This window comes from Hemiscyllium ocellatum, chromosome 31 (assembly GCF_020745735.1).
Source record: "Hemiscyllium ocellatum isolate sHemOce1 chromosome 31, sHemOce1.pat.X.cur, whole genome shotgun sequence".
NCBI lineage: Eukaryota > Metazoa > Chordata > Chondrichthyes > Orectolobiformes > Hemiscylliidae > Hemiscyllium > Hemiscyllium ocellatum.
In genome coordinates this window covers 17759551-17786521 of record NC_083431.1, presented here as the reverse complement: position 1 = coordinate 17786521, position 26971 = coordinate 17759551, and the positions used below count along the sequence as shown (strand labels likewise).

Sequence of the window (26971 nt, the reverse complement as noted above, 5' to 3'; positions counted from 1 at the left end):
CTGACCTATACTTCCTTCTTTTTCTTAACCAAACCCTCAATTTCTTTAATCATCCAACATCTCCTATACCTACCAGCCTTTCCTTTCACCCTAACAGGAATATATTTTCTCTGGACTCTTGTTACCTAATTTCTGAACGCTTCCCATTTTCCAACTGTCCCTTTACCTGTGCATTTCTGCCCGCAATCAGCTTTTGAAAGTTCTTGCCGAATACCGTCAAAAATTCTTGTTTGAATAAAGGGAATACCTTGGCAGGGAGGTCTGATAGTGCCAGTCGGGAGCGTCTAAACTCGTGTGGCAGGAGTTGGGAACAAGACCAAAGATGACACAAAGCTATCTGTTAAGGCCCTTGCTATTACCTCACTTGCCTCACATACAATCCTGGGATGGATCCCATCTGGCTCAATGGGCTTCTCTACCTTAATGCATTTCAAGACACTCAACACTTCCTCTTTCATTATACTTACTGACGGGCAAATCAACATAAAGACCTGGGAAAAGCTTGAAACGAAGGCAAATATAGCTAAGAGGAAGAGCAATCAGGGAAAAGTTGCTGAGCTCTGTGGAACTGGAAGCTTGGACTGTATTTGCTTCAATGCAAGAAGTAAAACAGGTAAAATGAATTAATTTAGAGCCAGGATGAATATATGCAGATGTCATGTTGTTGCTATCACAGAGACGTGGTTGAAAGAGGAACAGGATGAGCTTAACATTCAGGGATATTGCTGTTTTAGATGATTTAGAGGAGAAAGCAGGGTGCGGGGGAGGGGGGTGGTTTACATTATTGGTTAGGCAGCATATCACAGCTGTGATGAGGGAGGATACCCTGGAGGGATCTTTTAGCAAGACATTATGGGTAGAGTTCAAGAATAGGAATGGTGCAATCACAATGCTGGGATGGTATTACAGACCTCCCAGCTGCCAGTGGGAGATAGAAGAAGAGATATGTAGTCAGATTCTGTAAAGATGTGAAAGTAGCAGGGTTGTCGTGGTGGGTGGTTTTAACTTCTTACATATTGACTGGGACTCCCTTACTGCCAGGAGTGTGGATGGCAAGCAATTTGTTAGTTGTGTCCGGGAGGGATTTTTGAAACAGTACGTAGATAGTCCAACGAGGGAGAGGGCCATACTGGACTTGGTATTGGGAAATGAGCCTGGCTAAGTGATCAAAGTTTAGCAGGGTCGCATTTTGGAAGTAGTGACCATAATTCCATACGTTTTCAGATACTTATGGATAAGGACAAGAGTGGACCTTGGATTAAGGTGTTGAATTGGGGGAATTGCAACAACAACTGAATTGGAGGACGTGGATTGGAAGCAGCTGTTTAAGGGTAAATCCACATCTAACACGTGTGGGAGTCTTGTAAAGACCAGCTGATTATAGTGTAGGACAGACACGTTCCTATAAAATGAAGGACAGGAATGGAAGCATTCAGGAACTTTGGATGACAGTGGAAATTAGTCAAAAAAAAAAGCATGCCTAAGGTCTAAGCATCCAAAAACTGACAAAATCCTTGAAGAATATAAAGTAGGAAGGAGCACAAATGGGGAGTTGGGGGGCTAAAAGGGGCCATGAAACGTCCTTGGCCAACAGAGTTAAGGAGAATCTGAAAGCATTTTGTTTATATATTAGGAGCAAGAGGGTAGCTAGGGAAATAGTAGGCCCACTCAAGGATAAAGGAGGGCAGTTATGTGTGGAGCCAGAGGAAATGGGTGACATCCTTCATGAGTATTTTACATCGGTATTCACCAAAGATATGGGCATGCAGGATGTTGAGACTACAGAAAGATGTGTGACTCTCTCGGGAAAATCAATGTAATGAAGGAGGAAGTGTTGGATGTCTTGAAATGCATTCAGGTACAAAAGTCCATTGAGCCAGATGGAATCCATCCTAGGATAACATGGGAAGCAAGTGAGGAAATAGCAAGGGTCTTAACAGATAACTTTGCTTCATCTTTGATCTCAGGCCAGGTTCCAGAGGACTGGAAAGTAGCCAATGTTGTTCCTTTGTTTAAAAAGGGAAAATAAGATAATCCACAAAATTACAGGCCAATGAGCCGCATGTCAGTGATGGGGTAGCTGTTGGAGAAGAAACTGAGAGATAGAATTTATTCACATTTGGAAGTGAATGGATTTGATCATGGTAGGCAGCATGGGTTTGTGCAGGGAAGGTCATGTCTTACCAAATTGATTGAGTTTTTTTGAGGAGGTGAAAAGAATGATTAATGAGGGAAAGGCAGTGAATGCTGTCTACACAGGGGACTTTAGTGAGGCATTTAATAAGGTACCTCACGAGATAAAAACAATGACTGCAGATGCTGGAAACCAGAGTCTGGATTAGTGGTGCTGGAAGAGCACAGCAGTTCAGGCAGCAGCGGAGGAGCAGCGAAATCGATGTTTCAGGCAAAAGCCCTTCATCAGGAATCCCAGGTGTATTAACGAGATGGATACAAAACTAACAAATCTTGAGATAGTAAGGATGGCAAAAGTATTCTCTGTCATCAATCTGAAGCCCACATATCCATGGCTAAATGCAGAAATCTCCCATAAGGTACTGCTGAGAACTTTACCTTTCATTCTGCCAGATTTGTGATCAAAGACCTGGATAAATTTATACCTTGTTGAACAAGGTGTAACTTGTGTTTTTATGGTATACGAAGTTCACGCTGAGCACTCTCACTGGTCCTGAAAAACTAATTGATATTTGTGAAATTTAAAATCTCTTCATTTTATATTTTTTAAAAATCACACTTTTGAAATAAACAAGGTTTCAGAAAAATGCTACACTGTTGCAGTTTCTTCCTTAATGCTGCATGTAAGTCCTATTTTAACCATTATTTACTTTGCTCTTTAAAGCTTTAATTAAAAATGAAAATGCTGACCCTGCTTGATTGCGTTACTGATGCTTGGAGGTCCCTTGATTTGGCACCACATTCAAATGGAACTCAGAAAAAGGGTAATCCATGCCAGAAACAGATCGCTAGATCTGGATATGTAACTTTCTTCAAGATTAGTGGTTTCACTATCCCTTTACCAATAACAGTGAAATCTAGCTATGGTAACTCAACAGAAGACATAAATTTTGGTCTCAAAATTTGTGTCTTCTGTACATTCCCATCCAGCATCCGCAGTCAGTGTTTTTACCTATTCCCATCCACCAACTTATCCAAATAAAACATAATAAATGAAACATTTTCATATGTAGCCTTCTACCACATCAATAGATCCCATAGTGCTTTAAAGCCAGTGAAGCACTTTTGAAGTATATTCATCTTGTAATGTAAAATGTACAATGGCCAATTTGTGTGCAGTAAGATCTCACAGTATTATGATAATGACCAGATAATTTTTTTTTGATGTTGATTGAGGAGGAAACGTTGCCAGTACACAAGGAATAATATTCCTCCTCTTTTATAAAATAGTCCCATGGGATCTTCTCCATTCATATGAAAGATCAGACAGCACCTTGGTTTAATGCATGATCTAAAACTTGCATGGTACCTCCAGTAATGCAGTACTCTCTCAGAATAGCATTGGAGTTTTGGTCTAGATTAATGAGCTCAAAATTGTGGAATCAAAGGAGCCAACTGGTTTTCAAAGAGTGTCTCCCACCTGTAATTGCTGCAGAGTGTGCTGTCCCTACATCCACATGCACAATATTCCCTTCATTAAGGGGGAATGATTGCACAGGAGTGAAAACGTGAACTTCTTCAACTTGATTAGAGGTATGAGAATCCTCAGCTGCAGTTAATTTATCCAAACCAAGTTTGTTAAATCTGGAAAACATATTTAAAACAATGATAGTTATGTATAATAATAAAAACAAATCAATATAGAAATGTATTTTATGCTTTATCACTGATATGCATAATTCTGACTGACTGATTGAAGGAACAGGCATGCTCTACAGAAAGGAGCTTCACCCATTGACAGATGCTGGTCAACTACAAAGAACCAAGGTTGATATTGAGGGTTACCATATTATTTGATTCAATCACATACTTATTTGATATACCTGAAACCTATTAATATGTTTGACAATTTCTAGAACAAGCTACTAAACAATCTCCATTCATCTGGCTTGCAGATTTATCTAAAACCCAAATAGCATTCATCCTATTGCCGACGATACGTTCATCCCTCCAAATTCAATTCATGAGAGAAGATGACTGGCCAATCATTAATAGTGCTCTAGGATAAAGAGAATCAGGCTGGTTGAGGTATAAGATGTCTTATAAAGGCAGATTTGATTCCCATTTCCATTCCAGGCATATCACCTTGTCAGTTCAAACCCAAAGAGATTTTGTTTATTTTCTCAATCCTGCCAAGGAGCAATGCCTTTCACGGACACTTTTGTCAAATGTTTGATATCCAATGAACATTCCCTAAACATAAAATAAAGCATGATAGAAAGTTAGCTAAAAATATTAAAACAGATAGTGAAAGCTTCTACAGATAACTAAAAACAGGCTAACAAAGTGAATGTTAACCCTAAGAAGTGAGGCTACGAAATCAATAATAGAAAATAGGACATGGCAGATTAATTGAACAAGTATTTTGCAACAAATTTCACAAATGAGGTTGCAAGTAATATCCCAGAAATAGCTATAAATCAGGAAATAGAAGGAAGGTAGGAACTCAGAAAAGTGATATTGTGCAAATCTTTGCAGCTAATTTTCCAAAATTCCTTTAATTTGGGCAAGGTTCCAATAGATTAGCTGATAATAAATTAAACTTCATTATTCAAAAAGCGAGGGAGACAACAAACAAAAAACTACAGCCCAGTTAGTTTAAGATTTGTCACAGGTAAGATGCTAGAAGCAATTATAATACATTATAGCAGAGCACATAGACAAGTTCAGGATAATCAGGCAGCGTCTAAATGATTTTGCCAAAAGTAAATCATATTTAACCGAAGAGGTTATATATGTCACAAACAAATGTGGATGTACTATAAGTGGAATTTCTGAAGATATTTGATAAAGTGTCACAAAGATTGTTCTGGAAAACAAAAGCTCATGATGTAGGGAGTAACATATCAGCATGGAGAATTTGACAAGCTACCAAGAAACAGAAAAAAAAGGCATCAATAGGGTGATTTTCTGATTGGCTAGATGTAACAAGACATGTGCCACAGGGACCAATGCTGGGCCCCAACATTATACTATTGATACAAATGACTTGGATGAAGGGATGGAATGTATAGTTGCTAAACTTGCTGACAACACAAAGATAGGTAGGAAAGCAAGTTGTGAACTTGACATAAGGAGTCTGCAAAAGGATATAAATAGGTTAGGTGAATGCAGAAAGAATGGTTAAATAGCCTATATTATGGAAAATGTGAAATTGTCCATTTTGGGAGGAAGAATGAAAAATAAATTAGATTAATTAAATGGTGAGAGATTGCCTAGCTTAGAGATGCAGAAGGTCTGAGTGTCCTAATGCATAAATGACAATGAGGTTACTTTGTAGGTATGGCAACTATTTAATAAAGACAATAGAATATCATCATTCATTGCAAGATGAATTGAATACAAAGCAAGGAGGTTATACTTCAGTCATACAGTGCATTAGTGAAACCATATTTGGAGTACTGCATATTGTATGAGTCTACTTATTTAAGAAAGGGTGTAAATGCATTGGAAGGAGTTCAGTGAAAGTTTACCAACCTGGAAAGGCAATTTGTTTTCTAAGGAATGGTTAGATAAGTTAGGCTTTTATTTGCCAGAGTTCAAAAAAGTAAGAGGTGACTTGCTTTAAACGTATAAAGATCCTGAAGATCTCAAAAGGGTAGATGTGGAAAGAATGTTTGCTCCTCTGAGAAAATGTACAACTATTCACATTATTAAAAAAAAGGGACATCCCAGTTAAGACAAATGAGGAGATATTTATCTTTAGAACTCTTCCCCAAAAGGTAACAGAAGTCTTTGAATACTTTTAAGGCAAATTATTGATAAGCAAGCGCATGAAAGGTTATCGGGGTAGACAGGAATACAGAGTAACCAGATCAACCATTGGGCTGCTGAATGGCAGAGTGGGCTAGGCTGCCTAAGTGGCCAATTTCTACTCTGATGCTCATATGTAAATGGAAACAGATACCTCTCAGAAGTGACAACAGGTACTAACATAACTCTTCTCAAAACTTAGATTTAGATTACTTACAGTGTGGAAACAGGCCCTTCGGCCCAACAAGTCCACACCGACCCGCAACCCACCCATACCCCTTCACCTAACACTAGGGGCAATTTAGCATGGCCAATTCACCTAACCTGCACATCTTTGACTGTGGGAGGAAATCGGAGCACCCAGAAAAAACCCACACAGACACGGTGGGAATGTGCAAACTCCACACAGTCAGCCGCCTGAGGTGGGAATTGAACCCGGGTCTCTGGCGCTGTGAGGCAGCAGTGCTAACCACTGTGCCGCCCACTAAAACATGTTAACTCATATTATAGTCAACTGAAATTAATTTTTTTGGGAGGCATTGTTGAAGTTTTTTAATTTGAAAGGCCCTGTTACCTGTTACTGCCACAAGCCAAAATGTGATTTTGTGTTGTGAGAATCATTGAACAGTCAATTCCACATAAAATTTTCTGGGCTTCATGTTCTGCAGGTACACATACTTGCTGAGGAGAATTGTGTGACTCCTGAGATTCCAAGCCAAGCCGACCTTCATTGAAATCAGAAAAGAAAATCAAGAGCTAATTGTGTAAGAAATTAAGTTCATAAGCATCCTGTATATTGATGCTCTAAGACCCTTAAATCTCCGACTTAGCCCCTATTATTTTTCAAGTTTCTTAATAATTCACTTTATAACTTGAAACAAACAGCTGAAAAAGTTTTTTATATCAAAGACTCTTAAAAGAACTGAAAGGAATAAACCATTTAACCATTTTTTGCATTAATTTGTTTTGTTGACCAGATAAACGTATTGGCATTTTAAAAGATAACTTATGAATCAAAACAATACAAATATGAATCAAATAATAGACAAGTCAATAGACTTAATTATGTTTTTAGTTTGATCAATAATGATTTTCACGCAGTCAAGCCAGTTAACTACCAAGGGATTTTATATATATTTGTATCTCACCCCCACCATCTGTGCTGATATAATCAATTGAGGTTAATTGTAGCTTCTGAAAAACATGATTGTTGGCAATGAACAGGGGACAAATGACATCTGAAATGCACAAAAATAGTAAAACAGCTGCATGTTCTTCTTCAAGAGTATAAGAATATGATGTTTACAGGGAAGAAAAGGTGAGCAATATGGAGTGAAAACAGACTTATGCATCAAATGTTTCTTTAAATCTACCAACAATGCAAAGTAGTCACAATTGGTCAAGATTATTTCTTTGGTTTTTCCTCTCTTCCACGTATGTGTTAAATGGCTGATTTCACGCGTATAACAAAATCATTTTCTCAGTACTTTGCTGTCAGTATGAGACAGAATTGTCAAATAAAAAGGATAAACATTAATTTAATGGAATTGCTATTTCAAGGCCATCAGTGATTAAATTACTGCATTTATGTTGCCCCTCGTGATGAATGTCAAATGACTGAAAGTGCTATCATACGATGCATTACTCTGAAAGGCACCAAACACCAAATAAACAAGCAATGTTGAAGCTTTTCTAAGGATAGCAAGATCAACAGGCTGCAATGAGATTAATAACTAGTTAAACTGTGATGTTGGGAGAGGAAAGGAGTTTGGCAGTACAGCTCTTCAGAACAGAAGACAGCACATTTCCTAGACTGCAGCTTGGGTCTCAGTAGAAAGCATAATTTATGCAGGCCTCACATTGCAAGTGAGCAACAAGAGGAAAGCCTCCAGTACAAACATCTCATTCCCAGCCAGATGAACTTAGAACATTCTTTTCAAGGTGAAAGCAATTACCCACTCTGAATTTTCATATTGTGACAAATGACCAGAATATTAAATGTAACTATCAAATCAGATATTTTATCATCAATAATATACAATAATGATCAGTAATTCTAGCTTAAAACAACAGCAGAACATTGTTAAAGTCTCCGATGTGGCAACAGTAGGGAAGAAAACTTAGAACTTGTCTGAGGGGAGAGGGGTACTGCCTACACTTAGTTTTCATCCCTTATTGTGGACATGTGTGCCATGCCTTCAAAATCTTGCTGTGTCAATTCAGTCAGTCACCATTTATCTGCCTACTTCCAACACTCTTCATTTCTTGAAATTCTTATCCATACTGCGTCCCTTCAGCAACTCATGTGCATGCAGTTTTCAGTTGTGAACCTAACAGGAATTATTTGGTTCTGGAGAGGAACTTTGCCTCATAACCTCTTGTACATACAGAGGCACCTCGATTATCCAAAGGACTCAGGCAGGGAGTATTTCATTCAGTTAATCAAATGTCAGATAATTGAATGCCAGATAACATAGTTTAGCTGAACATCGGGACCTTCCGATCTTATCAGATAATCTGAAATTCGGATAATCAAATGCCTGATAATCATGGTTCCTCTGTACATATTACTCAGCACTAAAAAGCAAACAGCAGTCAGAACCTAGCTAGTATTTTTCCTCCTTCATCACAGAATGGTGAAATCAAAAGTAGCACTGCTAATGCTGGCCTGACTGATATCAGCCTGTTCAGTAAGTATCAAGTAGAGAAGTTGGGAATTCCTTAATATGCAGGCACATTTTCATAGTGGTAAGCTCATTTTACCAATTGAGGGTAGGCCAGTACATGAATAATTTTTTCAAAAATGTTATAATTCATTTCATTTTTGAAACACAAGTGGTACTCTGAGCTCAAAACCCTCCAGCTAGTGAAACCTAAACTCCACAGCAGAACAGAAAATCCCATTCCAGACTCTTGTGTGCTTAATTATTGTTTCCAATCTGGAAGTATCAGGAACCAAAGAAAATGCTTTAGGATAACTGGTAAAACAAAGCTGGAGGAGATTATTCAAAAATAAAACTTAGAAAGTTTTTATCATGGACAATACACTCTCTGAGAGTATGATGGAAAGATTAAATAATAACTTTCAAAAATGAAGTGCATATAACATTAAAAGGAAGCATTTGCAGGGCTAAAGAAAGAGCTAGGGAATGGAACTAATGGGTTGCTCCTTCAAAGAAATGGCAAGAGTACAGTGGGCCAAATGGCCATCTTCTGTGCTGTACCACATCATGATTCTAACTGCATTCAAATATATCTGTCAGGTGTCTTCTTTAAAGGTGAGCTGTGGGAATGCATTATGACATTGTGTAGTGACAATGGCGTGATAATGGTTTTCTGCTTTAGGAACATAGATCATCTACTATGCAGTCACAAATGGACATTGTTATTTGCTAAAAACTGTGTACAAGTACATATAATTCTGTCCTTAGTGATAGATGGAGAGTCAGTAACAGGGTGACAGCACTGTTCACAGCACCCTGACCATACCTTCAGTACATGGCAAGTACAAGTCTAACAGAATACTTTTGCCTGCCTGTTTACTGTTTGACACACTTACATTAGCCCTTGTTCAGTTCAGAAATTAGGGCACCGCTGATGTTTGTGTGCTGACCCAGTGTGTGCATGCTACTGAAACTGGCCTACCTCATCTGACAGCAGAATTAAAGATTGTATCAGCAGGAATAAGGAAGCCAATGTTCAATGTAAAAATAGAAAGGATCAGTACACATATGCTCAATTTTCCACAATGCAAGCTAAACAAATGCCAATGTAAAATCAACTATCAACTAAACCACAAGTAGAAAAACTTGTAGTACGTTGCAATTTAATGCTAGATTAACATCAGTGTTAACAGGCCTTTAGGTTTTACACCACAATTTTATTCTAAAGACATCTCCACACCAGCTTCATTTGCCAAGAGAAGCTTAAATTCTGGAAAGAAGGATGCTTAAAAGCTTGAGGTAGAAGTGATGCTCACCAAGCAGGAGGCAGCAACAGAAAACTGGAACTGTTAAGGGAAGTGAGAAAGACCTGTTAAAGAGGAGGATGTTTAGAAGGTTTTTGAAAGCAGAGTAGGAAGTGACAAACTGCAGGATTAGAACTGAATTGCAGAAGTCAACTGTGGAACAGTTACAAATTGGTTAAAAAGACATAGGAACAAAGGAGAGAAGTAAGCCATTCAGTCCCCATCAAGCCTACTCTGCTATTCTAAACCACTACATCACTGTTTTCCATTCATTCTACCCTTTGCAGAACTTTGTAACTTTCAGTTAGATCACCTATCATTCTTCTAATCTCCTGAGAATACAGGCCCAGTGTGCTCCTAAAACAGTCCAGCCATCCCAAGAATCAATCTTGTAAACCTCTGATGTATCTTTTCTACAGCAAGTATATTATTCCTGAGCTAAAAGGGCCTAATGCATTACAGGGACTAAAATGTATTTATATATAATATTCTTTAATCTAAAAATGCAAAACAATTTTGATAATTTACATTAAATTAAAGACAGCATTAAAATACAGATTAGTAATAGATAAGTCATCTGGAAGTATATCTTTTAAATATTTTTATCCATGGTTAATTTGCACCAATAATCATTGATTAATTCACTTAATATGATGCAATTCCATTTTGCATTAAATAGATTGATATATGCATTCATTGTGATGTTATGCTTAGAATTTCCCCCAGTGAGAAGAATATTGTTATTTCAACAAAATTCACAATTAAATAATTAAAAACTCTTCAGAACTTTTAAAACAATTCATTTACATGTCTGAAAATTAAAGCGAGGTGGCTCAGTGGTTAGCACTGCTGCCTCACAGCGCCAGAGACCCAGGTTCAATTCCAGCCTCGGGCGGCTGTCTGAGTGGAGTTTGCACACTCTCCCAGTGTCTGCTTTGGTTTCCTCCCACAGTCCAAAGATGTGCAAATTAGGTGGATTAGTCATGCTAAATTGCCCATAATGTATAGGGGATGTGTAGATTAAGTGCATGAGCCTTGGGAAATATAGAGGGATGGGTCTGGGTGGGACATTCTTCAGAGGGTAGGTGTAGGTTTGTTGGGCCAAATGGCCTGTTTCCACACTGTAGGTATTCTATTCTATTTTTGCTCCATTCAAATTGAGACTAAGATAGTTCAGGTTGTAACCTGCCAAGCTTGCAATTAATTGCAAGCTTGCAAACAAATCTCATTGAAGTCCACAATTTAGCATTCCATCATGTCAAGAAAAAAAGTATAACTACAAGAGTCATAAAAATGCGTCCATGTGTAGCATTACATGGCCATGTCAAGTAGATTTCTTGGCTCAAAGGCAAAGGAACAATGCATGATTTATCTGACCACATCAAATGCTCCAAGACTGAAATTCTGACAAGGTCAATGTTGGATTAGTTGGGCAATTGCTGAAAAGGGACCTTCATTTAGCAGCAAACTTTCAGAAAATTGTGTTAAATATAACAGAAAGTGATTGAACATTTTACAGGCTTTTATAGAAGTTTTATATTTCAAATACAAAAAAATTCTCACCATTGTCTCCTCTTCCCCAAGAGAACACTTCACGGTCATTGGTTGCTGCCAAAACATGTGATGCCCCACATGAAACCTGGGCAATCTCATATCCAAGCAGTGCCTCAACAATTTTGGGCTGTGGGGATGGATCCAGAAACAAAAAGACCTCAACACATTAAGTGCAAAATGCAATGTTCTACTGATTTTTGAACAAAGTAGATATGCTTGTTTGGCCTCTCCAAGAAGAACTTTTCTTTTGCAGAAACCATCAAAAGTGCTGCTATAGTCAATGCAAGAAACTGTTTCTTTAAAGTATATTAGTTTGTCACTTGTTGCCATTATTTCTCCTCACTCCTTTTCCTGAACAGACAATAACTGGAAGTCTGGATATAATTCCACAGGTAGTAGGTATCCATTGGTCTCTTATGTAAGTGTCTGCACTTGAGTGTAACTCATAATGACAATTGCAATTATGCACTGCTTGCTGGAACCACGTAAAACTTGGTTGAAGAGATAGGTTTCAATTCTTACAGAAATAAATGGTAAAGAAAGGTTTTACAGAAATAAATCCAAAAAATTACAGCTTAGGCAGCTAAAGGTGTAATAATGGCATAGAGTATGGATAGGCTGCTCTGTAAGGCAGCTTCATGACTAAGTCTGAATGCTAAATGGCAACTTCATCAACAGAACTACAGCACAGCAAAAACTCATATTCAGGAAAGGAAAAAGGGAGATATAGCAAGGAAACAAAAGCTATAAGCATAAATGAAAAGAGGTGTGGAAGAAAATTCAACTTACCTGTGTGACATCATTGAAAGTGCCGTGACCTAAACAACCGCTGCTACCATTTCCAAATGACATTATTATCCCTCTATCTGAAAAAGAATCAATTGTGCAAATGTGTAAAACACAGGTTAAACATTAAAAATGACCTAAACAGGAAAGTCTTCTTCTACATATTTAACACCATACTGCTGAAAAAATACACATTTTGTCTAAGCCTTTTTGCTCTGATCAAGACAATTTGCAAGAAAAACTAAAGTAAAAGGAGAAAAAAAATTTATACTGTGCAAGAGTGGTTGACAATCAGATTCTGACTGATAGAGGCATTGACACAGAGATGCACCAGTTACATAATGACTAACAGTTAACTGCCAAACTTTATTTAGATATTAAACCAGGAAGGTTGACTCTGATTAGCCAAGACATTGGCCTGAGAAATGAACCATTTTTGCTGTCACTTATTTTATTGTGTTGAAACAGGCAAGCATGTGTACATGTTCTGCGCATTAATACATGTAGCTTCAAGCACATACAAATATGCCATAGTTCAAGTCCAAATGACCATCTTATATTGGTTTGGATTTTACGAGTCCATCAATATTACTTTCAAGCATTAGAAACAGTTGAATCAACTATATATTGCCTATTCTGCTGGATATAATCTTCATTTTTTTCAAGTCATCTGAACTGCATATCTTTACCCTTTGAACTCTAATACCTCTGTCTGATCTTATATAGTTTCAACCAGAAGTTAGGTTCCAATCTCAGTTTCACTCTTAGTTTCCTTGACAATTAGAAATTTTGAGTTTATTTTCTCAGTTGGGGTCTGGCTCAAGAAAATACAAGCTTTGGCCACAGATTTCATCTTGCTATATGCTGTATTTCTATATCTCTCATAGGAATAACTGAACAGGAGAAATTGCAACCCAGGCTATTCTAAATTCCAAGGCCAACTGCCAGCTTCCCACTGCCATCTCATCCATGGTGAAGAAACTGAACTCAGATCTAGGAACAAAATACACCTAGAATTGTGACATTCTAATCTGAGTCAACAGGAGGTTTTACTACAATATTAAGCTTGATTAAGCAAATTGGATTTCCACCAATTTGGTGGCAATATTTTCAGAATTTGGAAAGTTGCAGTTTCAAAACAGGTACTATTCGAGTGGAACTTTAACTTGTGCAAGGCAACAGTAATTTCTCTATTATTGAAATGCAGAAGTACTACTGTGCCGAAGCATTTATTACAAATGTGAGATTTATATGTGAAGTATATTGAAGTACTAATGTTTCAGCAAAAACACTTGGGTTTCTAAGAAAAAACCGCAATAAGAAAGACAAATGAATAAAAACTATTGCGGCAACAATAACCTGCACTATGTCTAGATTGTGCTATACAGTTGGTTCTGCTATAACACGGTAGTACTGTTCTCATGTAATCCCATGTTGTAAGGAAATCACGTAATAGCAGCACCGTTTAAACTGATGGGGCTGGAATCGCATTATAACCAATACACACTTTAAAAGTTTGCGCTTCAGAACCAGTGTCTCCAATTCGTCAATTGTGTTAGAGTGAATTTGCATTAATGAAACGCGCATTATAGCAGAATGACCTGTTTGAAACTACTTGAACAGAAAGGAAAGATAGGATTGCAGTTATATAACATTTCATCACCATTGGACCACTTTACATGAAGCACTTTAGAGGTGTTGATCCTGTTATATGAAATGCAACAGCTGAAAATGTGTTGCTGGTTAAAGCACAGCAGGTCAGGCAGCATCCAAGGAACAGGAAATTCGACGTTTCGGGCCAGAGCCCTTCAGCTCTGGCCCGAAACGTCAAATTTCCTGTTCCTTGGATGCTGCCTGACCTGCTGTGCTTTAACCAGCAACACATTTTCAGCTCTGATCTCCAGCATCTGCAGACCTCACTTTTTACTCATATGAAATGCAACAGCTAATTTGTGATGGCAAATTCCCAGATAGCAATGTGAAATGATCAGATAATCCACCATTATGATGCTCAATGAAATATAAATATTGGACAGGACACCAGGGATAAACCCCTTGCTCTTCTTCAAATTGGCACTGTGGATTATTTTACATCTATTTGAGCTGACAGATGGATCTCGGTTCAATGTCTCATAGAGATGGCACTACCAGTAATGCAGTACTCCTTAAGTACTGCACTGAAGTAAGACCAAATTATTAAATCTTTTTAGTGCAAAACAAGTATTTTAGTCACCTGCATTATCCTACCTGTAAGACATGCTGTAAAAAGGTCTCCACAAGAGACATGCTTGATTGCCACGCCAGACTGACCTTCTAGAAACCTAGAGATAAACTGGGGCTGGGTCTGCTCTAAGGAACCAGGGAGAGATATATCTCCAGTGCCTACAGGAGAAGCCTGAAAAAAAGTAGAGCCAGTTAGAAGCAGTTTAAACACTAATTAAGATGCTGTGTATTATCAAATTTTATTGAATTCTGGGAGAGTAACATCACATTAACTTCTTGTGTACACTGTTTTCACTTAACAATTACTCAAAATACAGAAATAATGGGAAATCAATCAGGCATCTGGAGGATTGTGTGAAGAAACAGTGGTTACCTGCTCTGAAGAAAAATGAAACTTGAAACATTGTGCTAAATCTTACTGTATGTTGGCAAAGTTTAATTTTTATTGAGTTTCATGGCGGGTTTCTGTCTATAGTGCTTAGTGTGTTTTCTTGCACTATCATCCTAAATTCACCTTGTTAGCTACTTACCCTGTTTAGCTATGGTAGGAGAAAGTGACGACTGCAGATGCTGGAGATCAGAGCTGAAAATGTGTTGCTAGAAAAGCGCAGGTCATGGAGCATCCAAGGAGCAGCAGAATCAATGTTTCAGGCATGAGCCCTTCTTCAGGAATCAGGATTCCTGAAGAAGGGCTCATGCCCGAAACTTCGATTCTCCTGCTCCTCAGATGCTGCCTGACCTGCTGCGCTTTTCCAGCAATATATTTTCAGCTCTGTTTAGCTATGGTGCCTCTTTCATCCAATGCTAGCTCAACTTGCCCACTCATTGTTGGTCAGTACTTGCCATTGTTGGGATATCCCAGCATACACCTGCACCTCGGCACAGTGCAACCTTTAGAAGAGGACCTGGCCAAGCATTGGTAAGTCTGGAGATTCATTCCAGCTACGGCTGAGAAGGCAAAATTGGGTCTCAACTGCATGAATAGGGATCAGGTCATCTGAGCAGAGGGTATGCTACAGAGGAGGGAGGTCCTCTTTCCTCAGGAGTGGCCAAGATTCAGAGTGATGCTAGAAAAGCACAACAGGTCAGGCAGCATCCGAGGAGCAGGAAAATCGACGTTTTGGGCAAAAGCCCTTCATCAGGAATTAGGAATGATATCAGATCCTGCCAGCTTGGCCCAAGGTTGCCAGGGCAGACTCCATGATCCAGGGGAATACTCTGCAATACAGGAAGAAGGTCAGTCATCTTCTCTGAACCGCTAGGCTAAGTGCCACCATTCAGTCTCCCTCTGAATAAACCCTCCAACACTGACAACATCTTTGTAAATCGTTTTCACTGTCATGACTTCACGACTGGCCGAGGAAGGAAATACACAAGTTGCTGGCAGTTAACGGGCTGCCAGAAACCAGGCACCTTCTCAGTTCCAGATAGGAGAGGACCTCATGCTGTTGGCAATCAGTCTGACATGCACAATCAGACACAGAGCAACAGGAAGATTTGTTAGCAGCACTGGGCAAGATAAGACAAAGACTGCAGGACTGCAGCAACATGGTTGGGACCATGCTGCCTCAGGCATGTGGCTATAGTTTCCTCTTTGGACAGGTTGGTAGCCTCCATGGAGAGACAGGTCCAGGACCCCAAGAGTCTGCTGGATATACACACAGAGCTGCACTGCGTTGATCTAACCATTAGTACTCATCAACAATGGCAAGATGATAGGGTGATGGGGGAACCATGAGCGCACTCTAGGTGCCTTTACTCACAAGGAATCACGACCATGTCAACAAACACATAGTATGAGAACGTAAGAGATACTTGCTCCCGAGAAGCCTCTTCTCAGGACACACAAGACTTGGCCAGTCTTCCAACGCCACCCTGCCTGCTAGCCTTAGCCTTGGGAGGTCAAGCTGAAAAAGGTGCACTTGCCTCTGGGCAGGAAATACTCAGCACGTATGGGCCTTCTAGACAAAAGTGAACCCAGAGTCGCCCAATCAAACCTTCAAGGCAAATAGGCTTCACTATAGGCCAGGCTTCCTCCACCCAGGTGCAAATCCCAGGACTGCATTCAGACATAGTGACAGAGAAAGAAAGAAGTCAATATTCTGAGGGCACGTAAGTGGCATGGACAATAAGTCACAGTAAATACACTAACATATCTGTAAATATAAGTTTTCTGTTCACCATCATGTATGAGTGTCCCTGCTAGCTGGTACTACAACACTGAAGGTACAGGGCTATCTGTCTTTAGTGTGACATGATGTTCCATGGTCCAAGTCGTGAAGTGAGCAGCTCCTGCATGCAGTGAGTAAATCACAAGAGACTGCTACTTTGGCAACAATGCTCATCTTTCAAAGTTGATAAACATTACTACTACATCACATACATGAGTGGTATTCCTTCATTATTTCTGCAAGATTCGTTCGGGAATATTTGGGGTAAAGAATTAGACTGAATATGGTAGACCAAAGACTAGGGATCACAAAGCACGTAGAGCTTACATGTGTGATTTACCATCAGCATATGAGTGTCTGTGTAATGCTGTTGCCCTTTGACGGGGTTCACATTGTTAGAACCTGAAGCCCCTTCTGTCACAGGAAAAAGGTCCTTAATCCACCCACTCAGTGCATCCAGCCATTTTCATCTTCATTGTGCACTTTTTACAGCACGAAGGAAAGTAACATCAGTCGGTCCTTCAACACTGAGTCTCAGGCTCCAGATCAGTCTGTTGGAGAACTCCAAACCTAAACACCCCCTCCCTTGTAACAGGGTGTTTTTTTACCATCAAGAACACCCCCAAACTGTCACAAGACCCTTTGCCCTCTCATACTCTACCATCTTGAGTTTTCCCCCTCTTCAATATGGTAATTCATTCCATATGCCAGCATTCTAACTTAATACCAACAATTAAGTTTCCTAATCTCCCTCCTTATAATTCCCTCTAAATTTTTAGAGGATGCTTCCCCCAGACTGGTCATTGCCCACTCTTTTGAGCATCTTAGCTAGACACCTCTGAATAAAGAACGACCAGACCCTAGAATGACACCAGTATACCACCCTAACTATTTCTTCTATTTCACCGGAGTGTTTGCACAGGATCCAAGGGGCTGACCTTAGCCCATTCCCAAACAGCAGAGATATGGACACCTAGACCATAATGCCCCAACCAGCCAACTAACTATGCCCAAACCCCTAGACTGATATCGGAGGCTGCCATTTACTTACAGTGCCAGGACCCCCTGACTGACAGGTGTCTCCCTAGGCTTGAGTAAGAACTTGAGTCATGGCCATGTGTTTGACATGTATGCATATTGTGCAGACATGATATTGACAGAACAGTGTGACGTACTGCAATATGTCCACACTCTCAACTAATGACAACTGACAAGCATGTCAAACTGCCTGTTTTGTGCCTATGATAAACTGTAAGGCCAGACAGAAATACAGTGAACTTTTAAAGTGAGATTGAGGGAATGAAGCACTGTAAGGCAAAGCAAGGCAGGGATGCTACATGCATCCAGATAGGCATTAAGCACTAAAAGAGCAAGCGGGCAACTACAAGATGAAGCCTGGTCAAGTCTGTGTCAACTGCCTGTTTCTGTGCACAAAATGTCCCTAAAGCAGCAGCATAATGAAAGGTGCAATCCAAAGTGCAGCATGAGAGTACAGAAATATACTGTCAGTGGATTGGTAATGTGCCATGATGATGGAGACAGGATGTCACATGTCAGGTGGCAGCATTCACGAACATGGGGTGCATGCAGTCACTGTCCATCGACTGTGCCCTGCCATGAGATGTTGATGCCAGGTGTCTAAGATGGAGGTGCAGAGGGACTGTAGTCGCCAGGTACCCATTTTGATTTTCATGCTGGGAATTGGCAGTGTCTAGTTTCTTTCTGGCAATTGGTAGAATAGGAGAGTGCACATTAAGGAGGCAGGATTAGTAATAATGAGGGATGATAATGAGGAATCATCACCACTCACTATCAAGAATCTCGTCACAATATCTAGATCTTAGTTGAAAAACATGACTTGTTCCAGACATCGAACTTGCATTGCTTTTCACACAATTCTCACATTTTTCACAAAGTTTACATCATTCAGCGTCTGGGAAGATTCTGCCCATAAACTCTTCTGCCCTCTTCACAAATGCCAGTAAACCTACACAGTACTTCCAGCACTATTTAAACTTTTAGATTTCCAAACCATCAGTATCTTGTTTTTATATCAGGAAAACTTGTGGACATGCAGTGAAATAACATCATTATTTTAACTCTAACTTCCAATTAGGCTCCTGGTAACATTAGACTTCACAGCTTAATTTATAACTCTTACACATCTCAGACTTTTGAATGGACCTCTTAAGTGATAATGTTGATTCCTTTTTGTGCATTCTCAGCAAATTGTATCCTGCATTGTGTTCTGTCACTCTGATGCAATTATATACTACAAGCAAATAAAATCAAATTAAATCTCCTTTTCTCTTTCTCCACTATTAACCTTTTCCTCCACACTGGGCCTCAGCCTCTATCAAAACTAAAAAAGAAATTCCAGCACCTTTCTGTCCTGAAGAACATCGACATAAAACATTAGCTCTGTTTCTCTCTCCACAGATACTGTCAAACCTGCTGGAGTTTCTCCAGCCATTTTTAGATTAGACTTACAGTGTGGAAACAGGCCCTTCGGCCCAACAAGTCCACACCGACCCACCGAAGCGCAACCCACCCATACCCCTACATTTACCCCTACCTAACTCTACGGGCAATTTAGCATGGCCAATTCACCTAACTGCACATCTTTGGACTGTGGGAGGAAACCGGAGCACCCAGAGGAAACCCATGCAGACACGGGGAGAATGTGCAAACTCCACACAGTCAGTCGCCTGAGTCGGGAATTGAACCCGGGTCTCAGGCGCTGTGAGGCAGCAGTGCTAACCACTGTGCCACCGTGCTGCCCAGAACTGGTATCCAGAACTGTATGCACTTTTCCAAATGTGGCCGAACCAAAGTCCTAATCAACTGAGACATAACATGCCAAATCTTGTTCTCAATATCCCGTCCGATGAAGGAAAGCACACTCTATCAACCTGTGTGCTATTTCAGATTTTGAGCATTTGCAGTATTTTGCCTTTATGGCGAATTCTGCTGTATGCTCCAACAATATCTAGGCACTCCTTGTGTCAGAAGGCAATGTTCCCCTAATTGAAAAAAATACCCCGGGGCCTGATGAGATCTATCTCAAATATTGAGGAAGGCAAGGGAGGAGGTAGATGGGACCTTGACAGAGATCCTCTTTAGTCACAGGCAGGTTGTTTAAAAAGGCCAACAGGGAAAACCCACGAAATTATAGACTAATGAGCCCTACATCAGTGCCAGGAAAACTAATGGAGAAGATTCGTAGGGGCAGTATTCACTCACATTTGGAAAAGAATGGACTTATTAGGGATAGTCAGCCTGGTTTTATGGAGGGAGGGTCTTGTCTCACAAATTCGAGTGATTTTTTTTTCAAGAAATGACAAAGATGATTGATAAGGCGAGGACAGTGGATGTTGTCTACCAAGGAATTTATTCAAGCATTTGACAAGGTTCCTCACTGCAGGTTGGTCCAGAAGTTTAAAGCACATGGGATCCATGGTTAGTCAGTTAATTGGATACAAAACTGGCTTGTCATACAAGACAGAGGATAATTTGTGGAGGGATATTTTTCTGACTGGAGGTCTGTGACCTGTGGTGTTCTGTAAGGATTAGTGCTGGGACATCTTTTTTGTGTAATATATTGATTTGATGAAAACGAAGGTGGCCTGGTTAGTAAGTTGTGGATGACAAAAATTGGAGGTGTTGTGGATAGTGAGAAAAATTGTCAAAGGATACAGAAGGACAAAGATAAGTTGCAAAGTTGGGCGGTGAAATGGCAGATGAAATTTAATCACAGACCACAAAGGTTGGCAAATGAAGTTGCAGCTGGACAAAGCTTTAGAAAGACCACATATGGAGTAGCATGTGTATTTCTGGTTGCCACACAATAGGAAGGATGTGGGGGCTTTGGAGAGAGCACAAAAGAACTTTATCAGGATGCTACCTGGACTGGTGTATTTTAGCTATAAGGAGACTTGGATTGTCCTCGCTACAAATTCAGAGGTTGAAGGCTGACCTGATGGAAGTATTTAAAATTATGAGAGGCAAGGATAGGGTAGATGGTGAAAGTTTTTTGTTCCCCAGGGTGGCAACATCAAATAATTGGGGATGTAGGTTTAAGGTGAAAGGGTGAAACTTTAAAAAAGAGATGTGCAAGGCTTTTGTGTTTTACATAAAGAGTGGTAGGTGCCTGGAATGTTCTGCCAGGGGAGATGTTAGAAGCCGATATGTTAGCAACAATTAAAAAGCAGTCACGTGACAAGCAGGGAACAGGGGAACTTGGCCGATGTGCAAGCAGATGGGATTAAATGGAAGTTACAATGTGATGAGATGTGGTGGATTCAAGGGTCTGTTTCTGTTGTGTACTGCTCTATGTTCTTTGTTCCGAGGTGATGATTTTATACAATTTGAAGACTATAAATAATTTTCATTTTACAAATTCAAAAATACAATTACATTCTACATGGTGGCACAGTGGTTAGCACTTCACAGCTTCACAGCACCAGGGACCTGGGTTCGATTCCAAACTCAGACGATGAGTGGAGTTTGCACATTCTCCCCGAGTCTGCGTGGGTTTCCTCCGGGTGCTCTGGTTTCCTACCACAATCCAAACATGTGCAGGTCGGGTGAACTGTCCAAGCTAAAATGTCCATAGCGTTCAGAAATGTGTAGGTTGGGTGCATTAGTCAGGGGTAAATATAGGGTAGGGGAATGGGTCTGAGTGGGTTACTCCTTGGAGGGTCAGTGTGGACTTGTTGGACTGAAGGACCTGTTTGCACACTGTTGGGAATTTAAGTTCTATTCAGACTTAAAGACTTGTATACATTGCATACAAGTGATTTGGCCCAAACTACCTGTACAAGTGTTTATACTTCAGATAGGCATTTCCCATTCTTTCCTTGTATCATTTTTCTTCCATAAATTTCATAAAGTGCTTTGATTAGATGATATAACATGCAAGGCATAATTTTAGTTTTCTGGCATTGTTCGAGGGAAATGGCATGAACTCTTTACACTTCGTTGAATTGCCCAATTGGATTTTTGGCATTTAACTGAACCACCAGAATGGATAGGCAGTCTAACACCACTTCTGAGTAGCATTATCTCTGAAGATGGAAAACTCTTTCACCATTATGTTCACACTCTGCAAGGGTGTTTGAATCTAGAATATTGTATGTTTACTCGCTTTAAGTGCTGGTAACTATAATTTGCATTGTATCACAAGACTTTCTTTATCTCTTCGACACAACTGCATTTGCAACTTTTTCTAAAGCTTACCTCCCACATGATAAGTCGTCCTGATCTGGTCACTCCTGCCTTTTGAGTTCTCCCAGCAGAGACCTGTACTACCTCAGTGTTGAGCATTGGCAGCCTGAGAGGAGAAATTATTCCACTCCCCCAAGTATACACAGTGGAAAGGGGAAGAGGTATCCCTGACTTACTGGAGTTTGTAAGGAATCCACCTGTCATCACAGAAAATACAAGGAGAACGTAATATTACGTTTAAATACATTGCAATTACAATATTTTGACTAATATAAATATATTTTAGATCAAAATATTTAATACATGATAAAACATGAACGAATCTTGCCAGTGAATCTAGGTGGCAAGAAGTACAATATTTTCAGTAGCAACAGTTCTGAAGTTGCAGTGACATTGGGGTTATTGCTGCTACATTAAATAGTGTTGCAGTGTTGCTCTTCTCAATTATATGATCTTGGCTATGGAAATACAATCTCAGACTTTGGAGGTCATACAAAATTATGTAGCATGGTTAATTATGAAGAAGATTGTAAGTTATTTCAAAAGATATGTTCTGATGAGAAATGACTCTTGGTCCCCCTTTGCCACTTTTGTGTTTCCTAAATTACTCCATTACTTATGCTTCCTTTAATCTGCTTAATAGATATTCCAACTGCTGAAAATACTGGGGAAATGAAAAAAAATCTGGCACAGGTTCTAAATTTGCTTTCTTTTTACAATTTGAATCTTTGTTTCCACCACTTGCATTCTACCTTAACAATTTCACATGAAACAGTTGACAGAATGGAATGCTACCTAATGCAATTCCTGAAGATTGCCTCTAAAATGGCCGATTTCATTGCTAAAAAGCCCTTCGCTCAGGCCTTTTCTCATAATTCAGATTCCTGAATTTGAATGTCTCCTGTTCACCCAAGTTAGAATTGAGTATTGTATAAAGGTCAATCTGACCAAAATAATAGTCCCGTTTGATCACAATATCCTCTGATTTGTGTCCTGTTCTCTGGTCATCCAGCTCAGTATTCTGTCCTACTTCAGAAAATCAGAGCAAAGTTGGAAGATTGTAAAGATCATTACCTGATTAATAGAGGAAAATTTAAGATGAAACTATCTCTGAGGAAAAAATCAAGAATTGAACGGTAAATCCTTTTGTAGGAGCAGAGGTGAAGGCAGATTATCTATTGATCCTGAAAAACTACTTTCAAAGAATGTGGACTACCTTCATGATCCAAAATCCAGCCAGACATAATCCTTCTCACTATATGTCTGCAGCCAATGTTCTCCTTCTCCCTCACTGCACTTCCACATGACCATGTACATGTAGTGTGCACATTAAACTAAGACTATCTCAAATGACACACTATATCCAGCCAAAATGGAGATTATAGAGAAACTCCCCTCATTGTCAATAATGTCTGGAATTGATTTTATGTCCATAACATGTATAATGAAATTATCCTCAAATCACTGTATTCTGCTGGAAAAATAAACCTGTTTTTATTTGGAGACTTTGGTGCAGTTGTCATGAGTTCAGTTTGCTGCAGTCCATAGAATCTACACAGAAAAACACAATCTACATTTGTTGACCAAATAAACTTTGTTGTTTGCTTGTAATAGTGCCATGAATATCGTCCCATCTGCAACATACTAACAGTAGACTCAAATTAGACATGGCACACCTCTGGATCCCTCTACACAAATTACTTGCAGGCATTGCTCAGAGCAAAAGATCAATATGAACATGTCTCTGCATCACAATATTACCTGTCAGTAAATAACATGTAACTACCAGACATGTATAATTTTCTATTCCAGGTATCAGCTGGATCTCATCCAAAAAGAGTCGATAAAAATGCACCGCACCCAGACCATATCTCAACAGGGAGCATTCTTAACATAGCAGAAGTACATTAGAAGACAGTTAAAATTGCACAATTCAAATTATGAACACAGTGGGTGTGTGAGCCAAGAGAAGGAAAAGAGTAGGACATGGCTGTGCAATGGATGCAGTGCTCACCCACACTAATGAGTATGAGTCTTAAACCCTGTCAGTTTATGAAAGTAAATTCAATAAATTTGATAATTGATTGGCTGGGTAGCTGTGAAATCTGTTGAGCTGTCATTAAAACCTAATCGGTTTGTAAATGTCTTTCATCTGACCTCCTATAACTCAATGTTCTATCTTATAGTCTAGCAAACTACTCAATTAACAACAAAATCACTGAGATGCCCATCACCGTTCTTTCAGGGCAACTGGGGACGAGTAATCAATACTAACAAAGAATAAAGAAAAGGTGTTAAAATGAAGAAAGGCACATAAACATTGCTCTGATACAGTATGAATGTATTTAGCCAACTGCTGCTAGAGATCACTAATTTTGAATACAACTGTTCCCCTTCCAGGACAGCTTTCCTTACCTCTTGACCTAGCACAGTTTACCCTTCCACCAGTCCGCCTGTGTGAAGCAGGTGCAACTGTCGATAACGGTTTTTCAATTCTGTCAAGATCAAATTGGAGCCTGCTTTAATTTCTACTCATTGCCCCTGATAAACTCATTATTACAGTTGTACATGTGAAATTATTATTGTAAAATTCCTCCATTTTCACTGAATATCTTTCAAAAGCATCATAAAAAAAAGGTACATAAAACACCTGCATATTCAGGATGTGAATTAGTCCAGGCCACTTACCTCCTCATTTTGACACTGCCAATGTCAGTGTAGAGATTCAGAAGAGCCCGGATGCAAATTGGCTGAGCCATTATCTCACTGAGCTGTGGGCGTTTGGATGGGTCAAGGCTCAACATGTTCAGGATCAGCTGGCGCAGCTCGGGACTGTACTGGTCAGATATGGGGGCAAATGTACCGCTCATGATCTTCAGCACTAAAGCTGGCAGATTCTGAAAAGGTAGTCAAAATTGAATAGATGTCAAAGTACCTTGCAGAATTTCTTTCTATTCATTTAACTAAAGCTTCAGTGGAAAAATGAAATCTCAGCATGTTGCATAATTCCAGCAATCCCAACAACCTCCATTAAATAACTACTCAAATATCAAAGTTACACTACAATTCTAGCCCATTCCAGATTTATCCCTCAAACAGGAAACCTGCATTTCATCAGTGTGTTAAGTTAAACGAGCTTATCTATTTATTTCCTGATGACATAGCATTCTATATTTTCTTCCAATAGTATACAAATGTCATAGCCAACATTAAGATGCATTAAATATACCCACAGGAATCAACATCTTCACAGGCGTTATTTGGTCAGCCTGATTGTGGAGATGTCTCTTAGGTCTCGCCACTGGCATTACATTACCTTCCATTTATCAGCCCTTTTAACATAAAAATCTTCCAGAATCTCTACCGAGATTTTTAATGTAAAATCTTTATTACCTCAATATGCCTTTTCACTTCCTCTCATCTTGCCAAAAGCATTTTATCAAAACTTCAAAAAATGAAATGAGTCAAAATGTTACATTTCGCCGTATCTCAGCAAATAGCACTGACCTTTCTCGTTCTGTTTTCCATTTTTTTCTTCATTAGTAACAATATCTTTAACAATTTAAAAATGAACAGAATGTCAGTCGTATGCAACCTGACACTGGTCGTCCCAATCAGCTGCCAATATCATCTAAAGACAAAGTCTTCAGCATGTGTAACCTCATCATTCATATGTTTCACCACTTCCAATAATTTTTATTACTTTGAAGATACTTTTCTTTACTCCCATATATATATTTCAAGACAAAACTTTTGAGTATCTGAGAATATATATTATCCACTAGGAGTAGTAGTAATGTCATTGGACTAGTAACCTGAGGATAATGTTCCAGGAACACAGGAGTTGAACCCCACAATGGCAGATGGTGAAATTAGAATTCAATAAATATCTAGTCTAATGGCAACCATATCAAACACTGTCGATTGTGGTAAAATCCCATCTGGTTCACTAACATTCTGTAATGAATGAAATCTACCATCCTTAACTAGTCTGGCTTTCATGTGACTCCAGACTGTCATCAATATGTTTGAGTTTTTATAGCCCTCTGGGCAATCAGGGATGGGAAAAAAATGCTGGCCCTGCTAGATCTGCCTCCAACAAACAAATGTAGAAAAAGGTTCCCTCCATCATATCTATCAATAGAGGTTGCTCTGTACTGTGCTACTCTTCATTACACTCTTTCTTCAATGGTTTTAAATTGTATGTACATCTTTCAATAGTTGAATTTACTGCTGAGATAATGCTTCGTTATTGAATTTAACTAGATGCGGCTCAATATCGACAATCTACCAGAATTACCCGACAATGTAGCAACTTCATTCCCTATGTTGGAACATAAAATAATCCTTATCTTACACAACCATTCTTCCTTCCTATTGTAATTCAAAGCATGTTAAATATATATCATTAGTTAAAAAAAATGAATGACCAAGAGCAATTCATCATGAACTGAATCCATCCTCTAACTGCAACCTCCAATACAAAGACAAGGGAGTCTGCAGCCGTTTACTTTTTATTAAATAACCAGTTTGTTTAGTCTAATCTCTTTAAAAGGTTTAATTCTGCATTATATTGTAAACACACTGCAAAAGACAACAGCAAATCTTACAATATAGAGGACATCAAATTTTGTATGTGTATTTTGACTAATCAATTTTTGCTATGGAACACTGAAATCAAAGATTCAGGTAATGATCTGATCAGGAGGTTTCACCATGTGAAATAAAACCCATTCTGTAGTAGGATTATTTCATAAAATTTAATTCTGTTCATAAAAAGCTTTGGTTTCTTACAGCAGCTTCAAAGGCCCTCTTCAAACTGGCCAGCTCATATAGTACGCAGCCCAGTGCCCAGATATCACTCTTCTGGTTATATGGTTTTCCTTCACACAGTTCCGGAGAGATGTAACATGGAGTACCCACCACCTATAAAACAACAACACTGACTTCATTTAAGTCAACATTTTCATCATTAAATAGGCCACAAGAAATAGGTTGGATTAGTAAATCAAAATAATTTAGAGCAACTCGCCTCTTCTTTAGAGACAGAGGGCACAATTCAATACAATTGTACCCCATCCATTAATATGATAAATTT

The 26971-nt window shown here is 39.2% G+C and overlaps 1 protein-coding gene across 1 annotated transcript in view; it reads right to left on the bottom strand.

The window, feature by feature from the left end:
- Positions 1–26971, bottom strand: part of nek8 (NIMA-related kinase 8) — a 73491-nt gene that overhangs the window by 25673 nt on the left and 20847 nt on the right. The window contains exons 4-12 of the mRNA XM_060848119.1: positions 26668–26799; positions 24562–24770; positions 24289–24368; positions 21886–22070; positions 14501–14648; positions 12257–12333; positions 11477–11594; positions 6521–6671; positions 3614–3777 (exon numbers count right to left, since the gene is read on the bottom strand). Coding sequence (XP_060704102.1) covers positions 3614–3777; positions 6521–6671; positions 11477–11594; positions 12257–12333; positions 14501–14648; positions 21886–22070; positions 24289–24368; positions 24562–24770; positions 26668–26799 — 1264 coding nt within the window. The remainder of the gene's footprint in view (positions 1–3613; positions 3778–6520; positions 6672–11476; positions 11595–12256; positions 12334–14500; positions 14649–21885; positions 22071–24288; positions 24369–24561; positions 24771–26667; positions 26800–26971) is intronic.